This window comes from Oncorhynchus mykiss, chromosome 24, assembly GCF_013265735.2.
Source record: "Oncorhynchus mykiss isolate Arlee chromosome 24, USDA_OmykA_1.1, whole genome shotgun sequence".
NCBI classification, from domain to species: Eukaryota; Metazoa; Chordata; class Actinopteri; order Salmoniformes; family Salmonidae; genus Oncorhynchus; species Oncorhynchus mykiss.
Window position 1 is genome coordinate 31,287,919 of NC_048588.1, and position 24,760 is coordinate 31,312,678.

At 45.7% G+C, this 24,760-nt stretch overlaps 1 protein-coding gene across 14 annotated transcripts in view; it reads right to left on the bottom strand.

The window, feature by feature from the left end:
* Positions 1-6,037: 6,037 nt before the first annotated feature.
* Positions 6,038-24,760, bottom strand: part of LOC110503394 (roundabout homolog 2) — a 606,556-nt gene continuing 587,833 nt past the window's right edge. For 7 of the 14 annotated variants that reach the window (XM_036961731.1, XM_036961728.1, XM_036961739.1 and 4 more), the window contains 5 exons: positions 14,899-15,084; positions 14,232-14,390; positions 12,574-12,846; positions 9,505-9,702; positions 6,038-9,360 (listed from right to left, as the gene is read on the bottom strand). In XM_036961731.1, the coding sequence (XP_036817626.1) occupies positions 9,359-9,360; positions 9,505-9,702; positions 12,574-12,846; positions 14,232-14,390; positions 14,899-15,084 (818 nt within the window). In that variant the 3' untranslated portion in view covers positions 6,038-9,358. The remainder of the gene's footprint in view (positions 9,361-9,504; positions 9,703-12,573; positions 12,847-14,231; positions 14,391-14,898; positions 15,085-24,760) is intronic. The other 7 variants (XM_036961734.1, XM_036961736.1, XM_036961732.1 and 4 more) reach the window with 3 other exon arrangements.

Sequence of the window (24,760 nt, forward strand, 5' to 3'; positions counted from 1 at the left end):
TTTGGGGCTGAGGCTGGGGCTGTTTGAGGCTGTTTGGGGCTGGGGCTTTTTGGAGCTGAGGCTGTTTGGAGCTGAGGCTGTTTGGGGCTGAGGCTGTTTGGGGCTGAGGCTGGGGCTGCTTGGGACTGAGGCGGGGCTGTTTGGGCCTGAGGCTGCTTGGGACTGAGGCGCGGCTGTTTGCGGCTGAGGCTGTATGGGGCTGGGGCTGTTTGGGATTGGGGCTCTTTGGAGCTGAGGCTGTTTGGGGCTTGGGCTCTTTGGGGTTGAGGCTGTTTGGAGCTGAGGCTGTTTGGGGCTGAGGCTGTTTGGGGCTGAGGCTGGGGCTGTTTGGGCCTGAGGCTGCTTGGGACTGAGGCGCGGCCGTTTGCGGCTGAGGCTGTATGGGGCTGAGGCTGTTTGGGGCTGAGGCTGGGGCTGTTTGGGGCTGTTTGGGGCTGTTTGGAGCTGATGATGGGGCTGTTTGGGGCTGAGGCTGGGGCTGTTTGGGGCAGAGGCGGGGCTGGGGCGGGGCTGAGGCTGTTTGGGGCTGAGGATGGGGCTGTTTGGGGCTGAGGCGGGGCTGTTTGGGGCTGAGGATGGGGCTGTTTGGGGCTGAGGATGGGGCTGTTTGGGGCTGAGGCGGGGCTGTTTGGGGCTGAGGATGGGGCTGTTTGGGGCTGAGGATGGGGCTGTTTGGGGTTGAGGCGGGGCTGAGGCTGTTTGGGGCTGATAATGGGGCTGTTTGGGGCTGAGGATGGGGGCAGTTTGGGGCTGAGGCGGGGCTGTTTGGGGCTGAGGATGGGGATGTTTGGGGCTGAGGCGGGGCTGTTTGGGGCTGAGGATGGAGCTGCTTGGGGCTGAGGATGGAGCTCTTTGGGGCTGAGGATGGAGCTGCTTGGGGCTGAGGATGGAGCTGCTTGTGGCTGAGGATGGAGCTGTTTGGGGCTGAGGCTGGGGCTGTTTGGGGCTGAGGCTGGAGCTCTTTGGGGCTGAGGCTGGAGCTGTTTGGGGCTGAGGATGGGGCTGTTTGGGGGCTGATGATGGAGCTGTTTGGGAATGAGGATGGGGCTATTTGGGGCTGAGGATGGGGCTGAGGTGTGAAATAGTGAACAGTCTCTGTGTCACCACCACTGAAGAATTGATTGATTGCTGAGCCTTTGCCATAAGTATTAGTGTAAATATTATCTCACGCTATACCCTTTTCCCCTCTCACGCTCCTCCTCCTCTCTGCTTCAATCATTCACATTGATCAGAGAGCGAGAGAGAGAGAGAGCGAGATAGAGAGAGAGAGAGAGAGAGAGAGAGAGAGAGAGAGAGAGAGAGAGAGAGAGAGAGAGAGAGAGGACGTATTCACCCTGCACACCCTAATAGGCAAACAACCAAGCCAAAACAAAGGCCAAGTCTTCCCTTGCTTTGTGCTTTCACCCAATTTGGCATGAGGGTCTGCTATACAAATTGATGGAAAGTGGGATGCAGCTTGAGCCCCACCCTCTTCAACATATTTACATTTGAAGTTGGAAGTTTACATCCACCTTAGCCAAATACATTTAAACTCAGTTTTTCACAATTCCTGACATTTAATCCTAGTAAAAATTCCCTGTCTTAGGTCAGTTAGGATCACCACTTAATTTTAAGAATGTAAAATGTCCGATTTATAGTAGAGAGAATGGTTTATTTCAGCTTTTATTTCTTTCATCACATTCCCAGTGGGTCAGAAGTTTACATACACTCAATTAGTATTTGGTAGCATTGCCTTTAAATTGTTTAACTTGGGTCAAACTTTTTGGGCAGCCTTCCACAAGCTTCCCAGAATAAGTTGGGTGAATTTTGGCCCATTCCTCCTGACAGAGCTGGTGTAACTGAGTCAGGTTTGTATGCCTCCTTGCTCTTACACGCTTTTTCAGTTCTGCCCACAAATATTTTATAGGATTGAGGTCAGGGCTTTGTGATGGCCACTCCAATACTTTGATTTGGTTGTCCTTAAGCCATTTTGCCACAACTTTGGAAGTATGCTTAGGGTCATTTTCCATTTGGAAGACCCATTTGCGACCAAGCTTTAACTTCCTGACTGATGTCTTGAGTTGTTGCTTCAGTATATCCACATAATTTTCGTACCTCATGATGCCATCTATTTTGTGAAGTGCACCAGTCCCTCCTGAGGCAAATCACACACACAACATGATGCTGCCACCCCCATGCTTCACGATTGGAATGGTGTTCTTCGGATTGCAAGCCTCCCCCTTTTTCCTCCTAACATAATGATGATCATTATGGCCAAACAGTTCTATTTTTGTTTCATCAGACCAGAGGATATTTCTCCAAAAAGTACGATCTTTGTCCCCATGTGCAGTTGCAAACCGTAGTCTAGCTTTTTTTATGGTAGTTTTGGAGCAGTGGCTTCTTCCTTGCTGAGCGTCTTTTCAGGTTATGTTGATATAGGATTAGTTTTACTGTGGATATAGATACTTTTGTACCTGTTTCCTCCAGCATCTTCACAAGGTCCTTTGCTGTTGTTCTGGGATTGATTTGCACTTTTGTCACCAAAGTACGTTCATCTCTAAGAGACAGAACGCGTTTCCTTCCAGAGTGTGTGGTGTTTATACTTGCATACTATTGTTTGTACAGATGAACATGGTACCTTCAGGCATTTGGAAATTGCTCCCAAGGAACCAGACTTGTGGAGGTCTACAATTTTTTTCATGATGTCTTGGCTGATTTCTTTTGATTTTCTCATTATCTCAAGAAAAGAGGCACTGAGTTTGAAGGTAAGCTTTGAAATACATCCACATGTACACCTCCAATTGACTCAAATGATGTCAATTAGCCTAACAGAAGCTTCTAAAGCCATGACATCATTTTGTGGAATATTCTAAGCTGTTTAAAGGCACAGTCAAGTTAGTGTATGTAAACTTCTGACCCACTGGAGTTGTGATACAGTGAATTATAAGTGAAATAATCTGTCTGTAAACAACTGTTGGAAAAATTACTTGTGTCATGCACAAAGTACATGTCCTAACCGACTTGCCAAAACTATAGTTTGTCAACAAGAAATGTGTGGAGTGGTTGAAAAACAAGTTTTAATGACTCCAACCTAAGTGTATGTAAACTTCTGACTTAAACTGTATCAACGAATTGGCGAGGGCACTAGAACAGTCTGCAGCACCCGGCCTCGCCCTACTAGAGTCTGAAGTCAAATGTCTACTGATTATCTGGTGCTTCTGTCCCCAACCAAGGAGGGCATACAGCAGCACCTAGATCTTCTGTAAAGATTCTGTCAGACCTGGGGCCTGACAGTAAATCTCTGTAAAACAAAAATAATGGTGTTCCAAAAAAGGTCCAGTTGCCAGGACCGCAAATACAAATTCCATCTAGACACCGTTGCCCTAGAGCACACAAATAACTATACATACCTCTGCCTAAACATCAGCGCCACAGGTAATTTCCACATTAATATCTGGCTAAAAATACTTGAATCAGTTATAGAACCCATTTGCCCTTTATGGTTGTGAGGTCTGGGGTCCGCTCACCAACCAAGATTTCACAAAATGGGCTAAACACCAAATTGAGACTATGCATGCAGAATTCGGCAAAAATATCCTCAGTGTACAACGTAAAACACAAATGCATGCAGAGCAGACTTAGGCCAATACCCACTAATTATCAAAATCCAGAAAAGAGTGGTTCAATTCTACAACCACCTAAAAGTAAGCGATTCCCAACCCTTCCATTACAAAGCCATCACCTACAGAGAAATGAACCTGGAGAAGAGTCCCCTAAGCAAGCTGGTCCTGGGGCTCTGTTCACAAACACAAACAGACCCCACAGAGCCCCAGGACAGCAATACAATTAGACCCAACCAAATCATGAAAAAAAATATAATTACTTGACACATTGGAAAGAATTTACAAAAAAACTGAGCAAACTAGAATGCTATTTGGCCTTAAACAGAGTACACAGTGGCAGAATATCTGACCACTGTGACTGACCCAAATTTAAGGAAAGCTTTGATTATGTATAGACTCAGTGAGCATAGCCTTGCTATTGAGAAAGTCCACTATAGCCTGACTTCTCGAGAGCCAGGTCTGCCAATGTGCACACTGCCCACAAAATGAGGTGGAAACTGAGTTGCACTTCCTAACCTCCTGGCAAATGTATGACCATATTAGAGACACATATTTCCCACAGATTACACAGATCCACAAAGAATTCAAAAACAATCCCAATTTTGATTAACTCCCATATCTACTAGTTAAATACCACAGTGTGACATCACTGCAGCAAGATTTGTGACCTGTTGCCACAAGAAAAGGGCCACCAGTGAAGAACAAACATCATTGTAAATATTTATTTTCCCTTTTCTACTTTAACTATTTGCACATTGTTACAACGCTGTATATAGACATAATATGACATTTGAAATGTCTTTATTCTTTTGGAACTTCTGTGAGTGTAATGTTTACTGTTAATTTTTGTTGTTTATTTCACTATTGTTTAATTTCTACTTCACTTGCTTTGGCAATGTTAACATATGTTTCCCATACCAATAAAGCCCTTGAATTGAATTGAATTGAGGGAGAATCAGAGAGAGCAAGAGAGACAGAGAGATACAGAGAGAGAATAATATAACATTTGAAATGTCTATATTTTTTAAAAACTTTTGTGAGTGTAATGTTTACTAATGTTTCTCTTGTTTTTCCCTTTTGTTTGTTTATTTCACTTGCTTTGGCAATGTAAACATATGTTTCCCATGCCAATAAATCCTTTAAATTGTATTGAGAGGGAAAAAGAGAGCATTGAGAGGGTGAGTAGTGATTTAGGGAGTTTTAGGGAATGGCAAAAGTAACTTTTTTGTAACTTACTTTCTCTTTCAAACACATACTTGTAGGTGTGTTTTTTTAGAGGAGAGTGGGGAGCTATTTGGATTGTCTATTCCTCAAGCTGTTGGCTGGAAACACCCCTTATAGGGTTGAGGTACCCATATACTTGCCTGTTTTAAAATTCCAGACATAGAGAATTCAGAACAGAGAGGAAGAGAGTCAGAAAGGAGGAGAACGGGTGAGGGGGGGACAAGAGTGAGAGCGAGGGAGAGAAATGTAGAGAGAGCAGAAAAATATTAACATGAATAATTTCTGTCATTTAGGTGGTGTGGAGAGAGGGAATGGGATAATGAAATTATTTAACAAACTATAACAGCCTTTTATTGGTTTTTAATTACATGAGTCATCGTTCCTTAATGCCATCAGACTGGCTGGCTTTCACATTACAAATTGGACGGAGGTCCGTCTACACTAAGGAGAACATCACACAAACCAGCCTGTAAGAACACATATACAGAACATACCAAATGATGGGACAGTGTAACCTAACATTCAGATGAGACATTAGCTTAATACAGTAACAGAAAACTAAGTTGCAATAATGGACTTGTTAAGGAGACTGTTTGGACGAGTTTTCCCTCCAATCGGTTATCAATGCCTCGTTCTGCAACCTTTGCTGACTCTATTTGGTCACATCTCGGTGTTCAAAAAGTAAAAACGATAAAAGGCAGTATCTGAGCCACAGTTCTATGTCTTTTAAGTTAAGTGTTAATCAAAGCGAGTGTGACTGTCTCAATGATTTGATGGATTTGTCTGGAATGTTGATTGCTTTGACATAGAAAAGCACAGCTGAGTCAGGCACCCTCTCGCAAACACATACAGCACACACACACACACACACACACACACACACACACACACACACACACACACACACACACACACACACACACACACACACACACACACACACACACACACACACACACACACACACACACACACACACACACACACACACACACACAAACACAAACATCACGGAAGGAAAACACCAATAACGACACTATTCTTATAGAGACTTCAGAGTTTTTCTCTTTCTCTTGGAACAAAATATGTCCAGAAAGCCATACTCAAGATGACAAACAATGTAAAAATGGTACAGAAACTTTCCAGCTGAGTTTGAACGATACTGATATTGTGTATAACACCTTGTCAATCAACAGAGTGAAAGGCAAGGGTTCACATTTGTTTTAATATTTTATTTGTTGGTAGTGATCCAGGTACAAGGAAAGAAAATAACTTTGATTTATCTTACAGGACATGGGGTTGGGACTTGTAAAAGTTTTCTTGTTCTTGGACAAGGACATGCAAGTGAATACAGAAGGTTGTTTACAGGAAAGATATGAGAATGTATAAATTGCATTGGAGAGAGGGTATCACCTTGCCCCGCACTGTAAAGAAAGACAACTTCCTATTTTTGCCTTTCTTTAATCCTCTTTTTTTGCAAAAAGGCAACACACAGATCCAACAATACTGAGAAAAGTAACAAAAGAGAGGGAAAGTACTTCTCAACCTCCCAAAAAAGAACATTTGTATCTATTGTCGTATCAAGCAAATGAGGAACATATCGCTGTTTGTGTTTGGAAAAGGTTTTAGTTTCTTTTGTTTTGAGATGAGAAGAAGCAGAGTAGATAACATGCAGGACCGAGTGACTCGGGTATCTCTGACAACTCAGTATTGCACCTGGAGAGACCATCAAGTCCTTTTGGCCTAGCTCAGGGATGGGCAACTCCAGTCCTCAGGGGGCCTGATTGGTGTCACACTTTTGCCTCAGCCCCCACTAACACACCGGACTCCAATGATCAACCAATCATGACCTTCAGTTTTGAATGCAATTATTTTCATCAGCTGTGTTTGCTAGGGATGGGGACAAAGTGTGACAGCACCCGGCCCCTGAGGACTGGAGTTGCCCATCCCCGGGCCTTCTCCAACAGAAAAAAAAATACTTTTTTTTTAATATTCCACAAATCTTTATGCATATTTCACAATATACCTTTTTATTCTCATTTTAATAAATACAAAACAACAACACAGTGATTTAAAGGAAAACCATGAGTATTAAAAAGACAAAAACGCATTAGACATTAGAAATATCGATATTAATTTGGTATGTTCTGTTACTGACATCTTGCCTTAAGGTGGATGGACCAGCACGTTAAACTTGGAATTAAAACCACTGATAAAAAAAAATGAAACAGGACAGCATCGTACATAAAAGAGGGATATCTTTCAGCAATGAAACTGGAATGAAATAACTGAGTGGAGATGCATATGAATATATACACATATTTACACACATACATGAACACCGCCAGAATGTAAAATAACCTGAGATACTCCTTGCACCTCATTTCCAGAACACTGGCCACTAGGTTGATGATATGATATGACAGTGACATAAACGTGACAGTACAACAGCATATCTGACAACGCCTTCAGTTTCCTTTCCAACTCTCCTTTTATCAACACTAAGCAGTACTAAAGAAGACACAAAAGAAACACTGAACCAGTAAAACTGTGAACGTTGATTTTGAAAACATTATTAAGCAGTACTTTTAAGTCCATAAAAGGCACACAAAGAAACAGGCTTTAAAAAAAAGGATAAGAACATTGTTTGAAAAGATACAAATTGAACATCTGAGGCTGAATAGTCCCATGCGGCCAGCAGAAGGAACACGTGTTGTGACTGTTAGGCAGATAGAAAGTAGTGGTCTATGCTGTAGAGACAGAGGCAGTGGGATCTGCTACTGCAGGTGGCTCTTCTCCATTCTGACTGTACTCAACCTAACTTCCTCTCCACTATCTGATGCATTCTGGGAATTTGAGTCCCAATAGGGAGTCTAGTTAGTGCCCTATTGTATGCTAATCAGAACACAGTACCATACTTCAGGGTAGGGACTGCAGTGCTCCGACTGAAACAGATACAAAACAGGTCACTGTGTTGTTTTCCATGGGATGCCATGGATGTGGAGTACATTGAGTGCTCTAAATTAAGCAAACATAATTTAAAATGGATGACAAAATAAAATGTTGACTTTTGGACAAAAAAAAGGACCTATCCTAAATCTTATTTCCTGGCTATAGAGAAATCCTTTAGTATCAATGTTAGTTATTTCTACAACTGGGTTCAACCCAATCCAGAGTTTATCAAAAGGAAGGGATGATCAAAAGGAAGTCCTTTGTCAGTGTTAGATTATAGATTAGACCTTCTGAACCATGGCTTTGAGGCTCTTCATAGTGTATTTCAAGTGCTGTGGCTTCAGATTATACAAACGGATTATACAAATGATCTTCGGATGAAAACAAAAACTCTAGAATTCAATGAAAATAGAATCAAAGAAGATGAGATGAAGATAGAATCAAAGAAGATGAGATGAAGATAGAATCAAAGAAGATGAGATGAAGATAGAATCAAATAAATTGTGTTCAAACGCTGGAATGAAGATGAGGGCCCAGCTAGACGTCCATTGTGGATGTGTTATGTTCTGAAAACAAGACAATGCTTGGACAGCCTCACAACTGCCAGCTCTAACAAGTCTATATCAGCCAATTTGTAGGACTATACGGTTTACAATAGAATCAGATTATGTAGGATCGAAGCTAATCCAATAATCAACTCATATTTAGAGGAGAGACAAGTCATCATCTTGCTCATAGCCTCTGTACACATTGAACAAGCCCCCCCCCTCTCTGCCTCTTCTCTGGCCCCCTACCTCAAAGACACTAACAAACCCCATCTTCTTTCTGATTAGTCCTAACTTGGGAATGGGCATCCATTTAGTTGCTGTCCATAAGCAACCCCTCACTCTTTAATATCTCTCTGTACATTAGTATATAATTTCTCATCTTTCTACAGAAACTCCTCTTCAAATGTTGGTCCTTTTCTTCCTGTCAGTAGGAGCTATGCTTTTGTGCTTATCACCAAAAATCACAGTGCAAAAAAACAATAATTAATCATAATAATTATAATAATGAATCAATGATAGCTATTAACAAATGATGGATTATAAAACAATTATTTTATGGCACAACAGCCTATCAATTCAAATATAATACAAATGACTAGATATAACCAAGAGGACGCTAAAACTGAAGTAGGCTTGCATAGCAATGCAACAACAACGTAAATAATCTATTTACAGGAAACAAGATTCCATTTTTTCCCCAAGTAAGGTTATTTTGAAAATGAGTTTTCTCATATAGACGTTTTACCTGTTTTGTTTAGTTGCTATTGTCTGACTGAAAAAAATATAAAGTTGGGCGGTGAGAAATAATTTAGTTGAGGACAACAACATAGTGGGATGTACAGTATGTATGTCTGTGTTTATACATCACATTTACAGTTCTGTTATGGTGGTCATCATCGTCATCTTCCTGCTCCTCTCCTCTGATAATACAAAGAAGGACAAAGGTCATTACACCAACAGGCGAGGCGTAATTCTGATGAGGACGACGAGGCTTTACTCCAGTTCAGTTCAGATCCTACTGCAGACAGGTCACTCTGTGAGAGAGACAGAGAGAACAGCAATGTCAGGACAAAGCCATATCTTTGTCAAAATGCTATACATTAAATCAATATAGTTACCTATAGTATCACAACGCCTTTTTGCAATAAGATGGTAAACAAGAATGGTGTAATACGTACATAACTCGCCCGCGTAATGTCCAGGTCCGTTGGTCCCCAGGTAGTCGCTGTGGTCTGTGGCAGCCCGTTGGTGTGGCCCTCGAGGCCCCTCTCCCTTGCGTGGCCCCGTGGAGCCCTTGGAGGAGGCTGTCCCAGAGGAGCTGTGGCCCCCGGGGGAGGGGAACGAGGGTTTACTGTAGGGGGGCAGGCACCCTGCTTCTGGACAAACACACAGAGGGAAACAATTCATATTGTCACTACTAACCCTGATTGTAGTCGGGAAGTTGACACTTTTTTATTTTAATTGAACCTTTATTTTACCAGGCAGGTCAATTAAGAACACATTCTGATAATACGTGCATTGCAAGAAGATAAAGGGGTCCTGTGGGGCTGGGGGCGTGAATACATTCTCATTCACTGAAATGACATGGAGAGGGGCAACAAAAGGATAGAGCGTTTTACAACATGGTGGTTTATAGATTCATTATGGGGCTAGGTATGTGTTTGGGCAGGTGCAGGTGGATAGGCGGGGTGGTGGTGGTTGCAGAAGGTGCTACAGTGAGACAGAGAGTCTGTTGGCAGACCTCCCTTCTAATGACATCTGCAGTGTGCTGGTGCCAGCAGGCAGTGTGGGCTCACACATGGGTCCCTCAGCTAACACCCCTTTGAAGGGGAGTAAGGCAACTACAGAGGGGTTAGTGTCTGCTGTGACATACCCTGCTACAGGTCAGTATATTGTAGCTCTGACCTACTGTGACATACCCTGCTACAGGTCAGTATATTGTAGCTCTGACCTACTGTGGCATCCCCTGCTACAGGTCAGTATATTGTAGCTCTGACCTACTGTGACATACCCTGCTACAGGTCAGTATATTGTAGCTCTAACCTACTGTGACATACCCTGCTACAGGTCAGTATATTGTAGCTCTAACCTACTGTGACATACCCTGCTACAGGTCAGTATATTGTAGCTCTAACCTACTGTGACATACCCTGCTACAGGTCAGTATATTGTAGCTCTGACCTACTGTGACATACCCTGCTACAGGTCACTATATTGTAGCTCTGACCTACTGTGACATACCCTGCTACAGGTCAGTATATTGTAGCTCTAACCTACTGTGACATACCCTGCTACAGGTCAGTATATTGTAGCTCTGACCTACTGTGACATACCCTGCTACAGGTCACTATATTGTAGCTCTGACTTGGTCTCTAGATATAGAGGTCTATAGATATATAGCATCATATCTCATCAAACATCCTCCCACTGCTCTGATAATGACTAACTGGGCTTGTCTTGACCCCTCAGAACTCTGCTGTGTGTCAGTCAACTTGGAGGGACTTCTGAACTCGGCTGTGTATCAGTCAACTTGGAGGACCTTTTGAACTCGGCTGGCTATCAGTCAACTTGGAGGGCCTTCTGAACTCTGCTGTGTATCAGTCAACATGGAGGGCCTTCTGAACTCTGCTGTGTATCAATCAACTTGGAGGGCCTTCTGAACTCTGCTGGCTATCAGTCAACTTGGAGGGCCTTCTGTACTCGGCTGTGTATCAGTCAACTTGGAGGGACTTCTGAACTCGGCTGTGTATCAGTCAACTTGGAGGGCCTTCTGAACTCTGCTGGCTATCAGTCAACTTGGAGGGCCTTCTGTACTCTGCTGGCTATTAGTCAACTTGGAGGGCCTTCTGAACTCTGCTGTGTATCAGTCAACTTGGAGGGACTTCTGAACTCGGCTGTGTATCAGTCAACTTGGAGGGCCTTCTGTACTCTGCTGGCTATCAGTCAACTTGGAGGGCCTTCTGTACTCTGCTGGCTATCAGTCAACTTGGAGGGCCTTCTGAACTCTGCTGGCTATCAGTCAACTTGGAGGGCCTTCTGAACTCTGCTGTCTATCAGTCAACTTGGAGGGCCTTCTGAACTCTGCTGTGTATTAGTCAACTTGGAGGGCCTTCTGAACTCTGCTGTGTATCAGTCAACTTGGAGTACACCTCTAGAATCTGATGAGTGTGATGCCTCTCTGTGTCTCCTGGTCTGTCAGTCTGTCATTCTGCCTGCTTCTCTGTTGGTCGTTCTGTCTGTCTGCCTCAGTGTTTGCCTCTCTGTCTGTTTGCCCTGGCACAGACAGGAGAGGAACACAGCATGGTGAGGTCTAATGACTCCACCCACAGACAGGATAGGTACACAGCATGGTGAGGTCTAATGACTCCACCCACAGACAGGATAGGAACACAGCATGGTGAGGTCTAATGACTCCACCCACAGGCAGGATAGGTACACAGCATGGTGAGGTCTAATGACTCCACCCACAGACAGGATAGGAACACAGCATGGTGAGGTCTAATGACTCCACCCACAGGCAGGATAGGTACACAGCATGGTGAGGTCTAATGACTCCACACACAGACAGATGGGTGGAGTGGTGGAGTAGCCACTGTTTGTCTGAGAGGGGAAAGCTGGGGAATTAGAATGCATCTGCGTGGCTGGGGCCTCCTGCCTGGACTGGGCTGGAGCCGGACACCATTGCTGACAACTACAGGCTGTGTGTGTGTGTGTGTGTGTGTGTGTATGTGTGTGTGTGTGTGTGTGTGTGTGTGTGTGTGTGTGTGTGTGTGTGTGTGTGTGTGTGTGTGTGTGTGTGTGTGTGTGTGTGTGGGGGGGGGGGGGGGGGGTGTTCTGGAAGACAAGTACAAGTGGCAGACAGTGCAATCTGTTCATGGGAGCTGAGTCTCCTCTGAGATTGAACACCAGGGTTTAGTAAAGGGTCTGGTCTGCCAAGGCACCGCAGCCATCAGGACCCTGCTGTCACACAGTTAAGGGCTCTGGATCTCTCTTTGTACAGCAATCGCTGCTGACCTAACCACAGGTCTACTCGCTCCATACTCTGATGTGGAATATGAGTTATATCCTACTGTTCTAAAGTATTGTTCACTCACATCCAACACACTGCTACAAGTGCAGTATACAAGAAATTGGCATCTTCAAATTAGAATGAACACCTGCACACTGAATGGAATTTGTGGATCAGGTCTGAGTCTTTCTGACAATGTGCTGGCATTCTGATTTGCTTCTACCCTCCAGTCCTGTACCTGCTTTGTGTCCCCTGCGTGGGTCGTCTCCTCGGTCCATGGATGCTAGTCTGTCCTGCGCCTGGCAGTGCCGCTCCAGAGAGGTGCGTGTCTGTCTGTCCATGCAGCTCTTCATCTCCTCCAGCCCAGACAGGGGCATGGCGCCACACATGGGCTGGCGCTCCAGGGACGATGCCTGCCTCTCGGCTGGGGGGCCCATTCCGCCTACACTACGGGCCCCCTGGATATAACCTGGTCCCTGGATGGGCGGGGGGTCAGGGGGAGGAGGTAGGTCTGGGAGGGAGGGAGGCGTGATGTGGTTAACTATAAGGTTACAGTCTGGTGATATATCAGTAATCAGTCAATCAGTATTAATCAGTAACTGTAATGTAGTCCAAGTCCTCATAGATCAGGGCTCTCCAACTCTGTTACTGGAAAGCTATCCTCCTGTAGCTTTACTCCAACCCTGTTACTGGAGAGCTATCCTCCTGTAGCTTTACTCCAACCCTGTTACTGGAGAGCTATCCTCCTGTAGCTTTACTCCAACCCTGTTACTGGAGAGCTCTCCTCCTGTAGCTTTACTCCAACCCTGTTACTGGAGAGCTATCCTCCTGTAGCTATACTCCAACTCTGTTACTGGAGAGCTCTCCTCCTGTAGCTTTACTCCAACCCTGTTACTGGAGAGCTATCCTCCTGTAGCTTTACTCCAACCCTGTTACTGGAGAGCTCTCCTCCTGTAGCTTTACTCCAACCCTGTTACTGGAGAGCTCTCCTCCTGTAGCTTTACTCCAACCCTGTTACTGGAGAGCTATCCTCCTGTAGCTTTACTCCAACCCTGTTACTGGAGAGCTCTCCTCCTGTAGCTTTAATCCAACCCTGTTACTGGAGAGCTCTCCTCTTGTAGCTTTACTCCAACCCTGTTACTGGATAGCTATCCTCCTGTAGCTTTACTCCAACCGTGTTACTGGAGAGCTCTCCTCCTGTAGCTTTACTCCAACTCTGTTACTGGAGAGCTATCCTCCTGTAGCTTTACTCCAACTCTGTTACTGGAGAGCTATCCTCCTGTAGCTTTACTCCAACTCTGTTACTGGATAGCTCTCCTCCTGTAGCTTTACTCCAACTCTGTTACTGGAGAGCTATCCTCCTGTAGCTTTACTCCAACTCTCTTACTGGAGAGCTATCCTCCTGTAGCTTTACTCCAACTCTGTTACTGGATAGCTATCCTCCTGTAGCTTTACTCCAACTCTGTTACTGATTCAGATTTTCAACCTGCTAATTATTAGAATCATGTGCTCTAGATTAGGTTTCGAGTGAAAACCTACAGGACGGTATCTCTCCAGGAACAGGGTTGGAGTAAAAACCTACAGGACGGTATCTCTCCAGGAACAGGGTTGGAGTAAAAACCTACAGGACGATATCTCTCCAGGAACAGGGTTAGAGTGAAAACCAACAGGACAGTATCTCTCCAGGAACAGGGTTGGAGTAAAAACCTACAGGACGGTATCTCTCCAGCAACAGGATTGGAGTTAAAACCTACAGGACGGTATCTCTCCAAGAACGGGGTTGAAGAGCCCTGTTATAGATAATGAGTAAGTTGTGTCAGAGGTAACTCTTTACTGAGACACATTTCTGGGAAGCTTCTGGTTCAAACACTGTGCCACCCCAGCGTCTTCTCTTACCATCTGCACTGGCGTCTCTCCTGTGGGGTGCCGTTCCCTGTCCCCGGGGCTTGCGGGTGGGCCGGGCAGCCCTCTGGTGGCCCAGGCTATGTGTGCCCACCGTGCTGCCATCTGTAGAGAAGGGACTGCTGGGCCGGGCCCGGTGGGACAGCCCTTTACCTGGAGGAGGAGGGAGAGAAGAAGACAGAGAGGCCACTAGGTTAGTGGAGGTACTGAGAGGAACATGGAGAGAGGGGAGTTAAGGAGCATGCCTGGGAAGAGAATGTTGATTTCCAAGCAGGAAGCTCACATGATCCCATGGAAGGTTCAGTTAGTTAATCAGTCAAATGTAAAAAATCCTCAAAATCACACCATTATTTTGACAATGAGAAAGTACAGGCAGTGTTAGAAGCCTGCAAAGAAATCACCAGTGTTCACTCAGATAATTGTCCTCTATCCCAAGTTCGTAGGAGTCAGAGTGCAAAGCTGGAGGAAGGTTAGAGTTGAATCAAGGTTTGTATCCTTTGTTCAGCCACATATTGTAGAGCCATGCAGATTCTCCACCAAAACAGCAGTAGAGGAAAAAACACCAGCCAGCAGATGTCAGGAAGTAGATCAATCTCCTTCTGGGTCATATAGAGGTTCCAGGGAGAACAGGCTGGAGGGGCTCCACTCCTCATATACCAACCTCTCTTGGCCAGGCTGGTGCCCTCCAGGTGGTAGCCTGCCTTGTCAGCGGCTGCCACCAGGGCCTGGGCGAAGCTACAGTGGGTGTAGAGGGATCCATCAGAGGAGCTGCCCACACTGGACCTGTGGCTGGAGTAGTGACGGTCATCTTCCTCTGAGGCTGACCCCCAGCCGTTAACCATGGACCCTGAGGGACACCGCCAGCTAGAGCATCAGAGATGTGCATGTGTGTGTGTTCACAAATCAAGTAACAATTTTTGACATCCATGTTTATAGCCTCCAGACCCCAACCGAGGAAATTCCACGGACACAAAAGCCCTTGAATGATCTTCCATACTGAACATCTTCACTGTGGCTATAGGTTTCAATGGATTCATGTGCTGTGTAATCTTATAATGAGAGTTAATATCAAGTTTCATCTCAGATGGGTTTCTCTGTGCTGGAGGGACTCTTGTGTTCTAGCATGTCACTAGTAGTTTTCTACACTCATTCTGTTCTGGCCTGCCCCTCTCGTCACACACACACACGTTGATGGACAACATAACCATGGTCTCTTGAGTTTGGCCTGTGTTTGAAAGAGAAAAGTAACACACCTGTCCAGAGTTGAGTCCCAGTATTACCTCAGGTGACACATCTGTCCAGAGCGGAGTCCCAGTATTACCTCAGGTGATACACCTGTCCAGAGCTGAGTCCCAGTATTACCTCAGGTGACACACCTGTCCAGAGCGGAGTCCCAGTATTACCTCAGGTGATACACCTGTCCAGAGCTGAGTCCCAGTATTACCTCAGGTGACACACCTGTCCAGAGCGGAGTCCCAGTATTACCTCAGGTGATACACCTGTCCAGAGCTGAGTCCCAGTATTACCTCAGGTGATACACCTGTCCAGAGCTGAGTCCCAGTATTACCTCAGGTGATACACCTGTCCAGAGCTGAGTCCCAGTATTACCTCAGGTGATACACCTGTCCAGAGCTGAGTCCCAGTATTACCTCAGGTGATACACCTGTCCAGAGCTGAGTCCCAGTATTACCTCAGGTGATACACCTGTCCAGAGCTGAGTCCCAGTATTACCTCAGGTGACACGGATGAAGCAGCTCACTAAACAGTGTTGAATCAAACACCTAATGGTTTAACAGTAGAAACACCTGGCTCTCTTATCATGCCTTGTTAAAGCACTCCACACTCTGTGGAAAGTCCTGCAGCATTGACTTAGCAATAATGCCAAATCAATCACTTAAATTCCAAGATGGCATAGGAGTGGGATGTCTGTTTTGATTGTCTTTTCCCATCCCTTGTATATATCGTTTTTTTTCCTCGTCTATATTTTTTAGATTTTTAATCTAATTTTCCATCTAGGGACAAGGTCCTTAATAAAACGTTTTCTTAAAAAAATATATACAAATGTTTGAATACAAACCTCTATGGCGTATCCAATAAACGCTGTATAGAAAATATATAAATATTATTTTTTCTATTTTTAAAATGTACAAATGTTCCTGCAACCCGCATCACGCAATGTGGTATGGATCTGCTATTTTTAAACTTTAGAACCGGAACCCCCTTCAGTAGCTAGCCAGCTAACTAGCAACTAGCTAGTAGTCAGTTAGCCAATGCTAGCGGTCATCACCGTTAACTCGGACATCGGCCAACCTCAGCCCGGTCAATTCCTGCCAGTCTGCACAGCGCAATATCAACCTAGAGCATATCGGACTGCTTGTATCTACCTCATCTCCGGATTCCTGCCGCAAGCTCTGAACCTTTACTCCGGATCATCGCAGCAAGCTAGTCTGGACCCCTTTGCTGCCGACACGGAGCCCCACCAATCCATCACGACTGGTCTGCCGACATAACCATCCGAGGGGGTTTCAACAGGCTCTCCCTTTGCGACGTCCCCCTGAGGCCCATCTGTTAGCCTGCTAGCTGTCTGAATCGCCATGCCTCCAGCTCGCCTAGCTACTCACTGGACCCTATGATCACTCGGCTACACATGCCTCTCACTAATGTCAATATGCCTTGTCTATTGCTGTTTTGGTTAGTAATTTTTGTCTTATTTCACTGTAGAGCCTCCAGCCCCCCTCCATATGATTTAGCTAGCACTTTTGTTCCACCCCCCACACATGAGGTAACTTCACCTGGCTCACCAAAATACTTAGTCAGTTAGGAAAGCTAAGGCTAGCTTTTTCAAACAGGTTTTGGGACACTGTAAAGTTCATGTAGAATAAGAGCATCTCCTCCCAGCTGCACACTGCACTGAGGATCAGAAACACTGTCACCACTGATAAATCTACGATAATCGATCATTTCAAAAAGCATTTTTCCACAGCTGGACATGCTTTCCACCTGGCTACCCCTACCCCAACCAACATCTCAGCAGCCCCTCAGCACCTCTTTGCCCAAGCCCCCACCCCCGATTCTCCTTCACCCAAGTCCAGACATCTGATATTCTGAAAGAACGGCAAAATCTGGATCCCTGCAGATTAGCTGGGCTAGACAATCTGGACCCTCTCTTTCTAAAATTATCCCCCGAAATTGTTGTAACTCCTTTTACTAGCCTACTCAAACTCTCTTTTGTATCGTCTGAGATCCCCAAAGATTGGAAAACTGCCGTGGTCATCCCCCTCTTCAAAGGAGGAGACACTCTAGACCCAAACTTATATCGACCTATATCCATCCTGCCCTGCCTTTCTAGAAGCTTCGAAAGCCAAGATAGCATCGAACAGATCACCGACCATTTCAAATCCCACCGCACCTTCTCCACTATGCAATCTGGTTTCCAATCTGGTCATGGGTGCACCTCAGCCAAGCTCAAGGTCCTAAAAGATATCATAAACCGCCATCGATAAAAGACAGTACTGTGCAGCCGTCTTCATCGACCTGGCCAAGGCTTTCGACTCTGTCAATCACCACATTCTTATCGGCAGACTCAATGGCCTCGGCTTCTCAAATGACTGCCTTGCCTGGTTCACCAACTACTTCTCAGATAGAGTTCAGTATGTTAAATCGGAAGGCCTGCTGTGCGGACTTCTGGCAGTCTCTATGGGGGTGCCACAGGGTTCAATTCTCGGGCCGACTCTTTTCTCTGTATATATCAATGATGTCGCTCTTGCTGCTGGTGATTCTCTGATCCACCTCTACACAGACGACACCATTCTGTATATATCTGGCACTTCTTTGGACACCGTGCTAACAAACCTCCAAAAGAGCTTCAATGCCATACAACACTCCTTCTGTGGCCTCCAACTGCTTTTAAATGCTAGTAAAACTAAGTGCATGCTCTTCAACCGATTGCTGCCCGCACCCTCCCTAGTGACTAGCATCACTACTCTGAACAGTTCTGACCTAGAATATGTGGACAACTACAAATACCTAGGTGTCTGGTTAGACTGTAAACTCTCCTTCCAGACTCACATAAAGCATCTCCAATCCAAAATTAAATCTACAATCGGCTTCCTATTTCGCAGCAAAGCCTCCTTCATTCATGCCGCCAAACATACTCTCGTAAAACTGACTATCCTACCGTTCCTTGACTTCGGCGACAAAATAGCCCCCAACACTCTACTCAGCAAACTGGATGTAGTCTATCCGTTTTATCAACAAAGCCCCATATACTACCCACCACTGCGACCTGTATGCTCTCGTTGGCTGGCCCTCACTACATATCCGTCACCAAACCCACTGGCTCCAGGTCATCTATAAGTCTTTGTTAGGTAAAGCCCCGCCTTTTCTCATCTCACTGGTCACCATAGCAACACCCACCCGTAGCACGCGCTCCAGAAAGTATATTGCACTGGTCATCCCCAAAGCCAACACTTCCTTTGGCAGCCTTTCCTTTCAGTTCTCTGCTGCCAATGACTAGAACGAATTGCAAAAATCACTGAAGCTGGAGTCTTATATCTCCCTCTAACTTTAAGCATCAGCTGTCAGAGCAGCTTACCGATCACTGTACCTGGACACAGCCAATCTGTAAATAGCACACCTGACTACCTCATCCCCACATTATTACTTACCATCTTGCTCTTTTGCACCCCAGTATCTCTACTTGCACATCATTATCTGCACATCTATCACTCCAGTATTAATGCTAAACTGTAATTATTTTTGCCTCTATGGCCAATGTATTGCCTACCTCCCTACTCTTCTACATGTGCACACACTGTACATAGATTGTTCTATTTTTCCTTTCTTTTGTGTTATTGACTGTATGTTTGTTTATGTGTAACTCTGTGTTGTTGTCGCACTGCTTTGCTTTATCTTGGCCAGGTCGCAGCTGTAAATGAGAACTTGTTCTCAACAGGCCTACCTGGTTAAATAAAGGTGAAATAAAATAAAGTATGTAAAAATGAAGGTCAATTATATCACTAAACAAAGGCAGCAGAGATTTGTAGCCTGGTACATCACTGTCAGGAAGATTAAAAGACAAAAGGGGAAATGTTACATGCAAAATAATCATTATCTAGACTTTCCAGAAATACTGGAAACTTAAGGAAACCCTCGTGGATGGAAGCTGTTCCCATAAAACAGAGCCTATATTGTGAATGTTTCTGGTGAGAGTATGTCTTTATCCTTTCAGAAACTCCTAAAGAAAGCCTTTCCATCGTGCCAACAAAAATATGCCATTCTGGCAGGTGAGACTACAGTCAGCTTAAATGACAGCTTTCTGAGAGGCTTGCTTGGCAGACACAATGAAGTGGCACTTATCCAAACTCACACACACACAAACACACACACACAATCTCGTGGTCCGCAGACAAGCCCATGAGACAAAAATGAAAAGAAATGTGCATGTCATGATGAAGAGAAAAGGGGGGATACGGTACAGAGCTCAAATGGAGGAGGAAATGTCATGGGGAGAGAGGGGAGAGGGAAAAGAGGGAGTAGCAGGGATGAGAATGATGATGAGAGGGGAACAGAGGGGATGAGAGGGGTACTGAGATGGGGTCAGTGGGGAACAGAGGGGATGTGAGGGGTACTGAGATGGGGTCCGTGGGGAACAGAGGGGATGTGAGGGGTACTGAGATGGGGTCAGTGGGGAACAGAGGGGATGAGAGGGGTACTGAGATGGGGTCAGTGGGGAACAGAGGGGATGAGAGGGGTACTGAGATGGGGTCAGTGGGGAACAGAGGGGATGAGAGGGGTACAGATATGTGGTCAGTAGGGAACAAAGGGGATGAGAGAGGTGGTCAGTTGGGAACAGAGGGTGACAGTCACAAGTATGGCCAAGGCAGGCACAGAGAGGAGCAGGCATACCAGAGGTCTGACACTCATTTAGACACAGAGAGGAGCAGGCATACCAGAGGTCTGGCACTCATTCAGACACAGAGAGGAGCAGGCATACCAGAGGTCTGGCACTCATTTAGACACAGAGAGGAGCAGGCATACCAGAGGTCTGGCACTCATTCAGACACAGAGAGGAGCAGGCCTACCAGAGGTATGGCACTCATTTAGACACAGAGAGGAGCAAGCATACCAGAGGTCTGGCACTCATTCAGACACAGAGAGGAGCAGGCCTACCAGAGGTATGGCACTCATTCAGACACAGAGAGAGACAGGAGAAGATCAACTAAACCCAAACATGTACCAGCTGTACTGACAGAGTCCCTTTCATACTACACTTCTCATTGGAACACAGCGTTAGTCCAGCACTGTAATTGACGTAAAACTCAATGTCTGATTTATGTTTGTGCAGCCCAAGGAAGTCAGGAAACTGAGGAAACTCCCTAAAAGTGCTTTTCAATTTCTCGCCCCTGAGCCCTTTCACACCACAACATTGTGGTTTGTGCAGAACCCAGCTTAAACAAGGCCTCAGGGAACTAAAGCTTTCAACCAGCAGCTCACCTTATAACAGCTTTTCTCTCTGAGAAACGATCGGAGCAAATTATCCACAAACTAATGGAAAACTTCAATAAACCTGGGAAACCATGTGACAACTTTAAAACCTTGCACATTCCAATTTTACTGCACTGACTGAAAATACCCAAGACACTAACTACGTTCTGGCCTTTATCTTGCCAGGCTATTTTCTCGTTCTGGCCTTCATCTTGCCAGGCTATTTTCTCTCACACTGCTTTTCTCTGAGTTTTCCTTCTAAGAAGAAAAAACAAAGAATGCAATTCCTCTGGGTCCAATCCTCCCGCAGAGACTAGTGCAGATAATGAAGTATAAGCAGAGAGAGGCAGTCAAACCAAGGCACTGAGACTTCCTTCCAACTCCACTCCTCCAGCTCATGACCCACTACCTCAGCACATCACATCACACAGTGAGCTTCTAGCCACACTAACTGCTAGTCTCTACTACTCGTGTCTTTGGGACACAGCTATCCCTGATACGTCAAGGAAACTTTGATCTTGCTGACATCATGTACTGAAAACGCAATTTAGCTTAATATTTGTGGTCTTGAATTCTGCAACCAATCGTGCTTAATCTACTTTACATGAGCGCAATTCTTTTCAGACTAAGGATTCAGACTAAGGATTCAGATGAAGGATTCTGATTAAGGATTCAGACTAAGGTTCCATTCAATTCTCAAATGACTAGGTATCTAATAACCTTCTCTCACCTGCTCATGTTCCCTGTACTAATGGTCCAGGCCAGTAAAAGGGAGCTATCCACTAGCCAGGAGCAGTAAAAGGGAGCTAGTCACTAGCTAGCCACTAGCCAGGGCCAGTAAAAGGGAGCTAGACAGGGCCAGTAAAAGGGAGCTGGCCACTAGCCAGGGCCAGTAAAAGGGAGCTAGCCACTAGCCAGAAGCAGTAACAGGGAGCTAGCCAGGGGCAGTAAACGGGAGCTAGCCAGGGGCAGTAAACGGGAGCTAGGCACTAGCAAGGGGTTAGTAAATGGGAGCTAGCCACTAGTGAGGGGCAGTAAACGGGAGCTAGCCAGGGGCAGTAAACGGGAGCTAGCCACTAGCCAGGGGCATTAACGGGAGCTAGCCACTAGCCAGGGGTTAGTAAATGGGTGCTAGCCAATAGCGAGGGGCAGTAAACGGGAGCTAGCCACTAGCCAGGGTTTAGTAAACGGGAGCTAGCCAAAAGCCAGGGGCAGTAAACGGGAACTAGCCACTAGCCAGGGGTTAGTAAACTGGAGCTAGCCACTAGCCTGGGGTTAGTAAACAGGAGCTATCCACTAGCCAGGGCTTAGTAAATAGGAGCTAGCCACTAGCCAGGGGCAGTAAACAGGAGCTAGCCACTAGCCAGGGGCAGTAAACAGGAGCTAGCCACTAGCCAGGGGTTAGTAAACAGGAGCTAGCCACTAGCCAGGGCCAGTAAAAGGGAGCTAGCCACTAGCCAGGGCCAGTAAAAGGGAGCTAGCCACTAGCCAGGAGCAGTAAACGGGAGCTAGCCAGGGGCAGTAAACGGGAGCTAGCCAGGGGCAGTAAACGGGAGCTAGCCACTAGCCAGGGGCATTAACGGGAGCTAGCCACTAGCCAGGGGTTAGTAAACGGGAGCTAGCCACTAGCCAGGGGCAGTAAACAGGAGCTAGCCACTAGCCAGGGGTTAGTAAATGGGAGCTAGCCAAAAGCCAGGGGTTAGTAAACGGGAGCTAGCCACTAGCCAGGGTTTAGTAAACGGGAGCTAGCCAAAAGCCAGGGGCAGTAAACAGGAGCTAGCCACTAGCCAGGGGTTAGTAAATGGGAGCTAGCCAAAAGCCAGGGGTTAGTAAACGGGAGCTAGCCACTAGCCAGGGTTTAGTAAACGGGAGCTAGCCAAAAGCCAGGGGCAGTAAACGGGAGCTAGCCACTAGCCAGGGGTTAGTAAACAGGAGCTAGCCACTAGCCAGGGGTTAGTAAACGGGAGCTAGCCACTAGCCAGGGGCAGTAAACATGAGCTAGCCACTAGTCAGGGGTTAGTAAACAGGAGCTAGCCACTAGCCAGGGGCAGAAAACAGGAGCTAGCCACTAGCCAGGGGCAGTAAACAGGAGCTAGCCACTAGCCAGGGGTTAGTAAACAGGAGCTAGCCACTAGCCAGGGGCAGTAATCAGGAGCTAGCCACTAGCCAGGGGCAGTAAAAGCCAGGTATCCCAGGTTCCTCCTGCCACTAAAACTGATTTATGCTGATGGAGCGGCTCATCTGCATGTCGTTAAGCAGTTAAATCGTTCCCCCTGATGAGCTGGCGGCTGCACCTGCCGACAGGAGACGTGACCCTGCACCCCCCCCACCCCCACCCCACACACTCCCCTCAGCCCTCCCTGCCAGGGGGTTGATGGGAGAATAATCACCCAGAGAGACACAGCACTGAGATCCCTGTGGATGTTATACTGCAGCATCAGTAACACACAACACAGCTAGCTACTCTAGAATACAAATACACCGCCCTGGGATATAGTACCTGTGTGTATTCATCTCAGCCTAACCATGGTAATTTAACACTGCTTCAGGTGGATTCACCTTTAGCTTTAGAAAAATATGTTGTATTATGCAGTGCATTACATAATACAAAGACACACAGACAATACACACAGACAATCTCTCTAGTGAAAAAAATGTATGTGCACTGTTTTTATGGGCCCAACGGTGAGAATTTTTTATTTAGTGGCATTTGTTATAACATTAAGGAAACAGACCTATTTACATATTATTATAACAATGACAAATCCATCACGTTGGGCTCTACAGAAATCTGCTCCTGCCCCCTCTCTCCACAGCCTCAAAATGGTGGCCGCGATTAATCTCCGCACATTCCCCCTTCCTCCATCTGCCCCTCCTGCTAACCCTGGAGCTGGGACCGTATCTGTGCTGTCAAACGGTGGGAAGCGGGGGAGACTTGTGGAAAGATAAGAAGAAATAGTAGTGTCTTCAGAGTAATACAGTGCAGGAGAGATGCAGCAGATTAGGGCCCAGTCGCAGCTTTATATTCCTCTAAATATATAAACAGCAGCATGTGTCATAGCCATGTTCCATCATCCCACAGAAAAACTACACTCTGGGGTTGCAGTCGACAGGCCAGCCAAGCAGCCGTGTCAATCCTCCCTCCCTCTCTCCCTGTTCCTCTTTTTATAGATACAATATATATCTTCCCCCTCTCTCTGTCTCTCTCTCTCTGTCTCTCTTTCTCTGTGTCTCTCGATGTCTCTCTTTCTCTCTCTTTCTGTCTCTCTCTTTCTCACTCTCTCTCAATTCAATTCAAGGGGCTTTATTGGCATGGGAAACGTGTTAACATTGCCAAAGCAAGTAAGGTAGATAATATACAAAAGTGAAATAAACAATACAAAATGTAAAATTTCTCTCTGTCTCTCTCTCTCTCTCTAGATATGTATCTTCCTCCCTTTCTCTTTGTCTCGCTCTCTCTTCCTCATTCAATATAAATATGTATCCCTTCTTCTCTTCCCTTCTTAGTTCTATCCCTCCTCACTCATAAAATACAGAGTTGCTGCTCCATCCTGTCTGTAGTAGCGGTCGATCGATTAATCGGAATGGCCGATTAATTAGGGCAGACATCAAGTTTTCATAACAATCAGATTATTATTATTTTTTACACCTTTATTTAACGAGGCAAGTCAGTTAAGAACACATTCTTTTTTTCTTATTTTCAATGAGGCCTAGGAACAGTGGGTTAACTGCTTCGTTCAGGGGCAGAATGACAGATTTTTACCTTGTCAGCTCGGGGGATTCAATCTTGCAACCTTACAATGAACTAGTCCAACGCTCTAACCACCTGATTACATTGCACTCCACGAGGAGACTGCCTGTTATGCGAATGCAGTAAGCCAAAGTGAGTTGCTAGCTAGCATTAAACGTATCTTATAAAAAACAATCAATCAATCATAATCACTAGTTAACTACACATGGTTGATGATATTACTAGTTTATCTAGCGTGTCCTGCGTTACATATAATTGATGCGGTGTGTATCGTTGCTCCAATGTG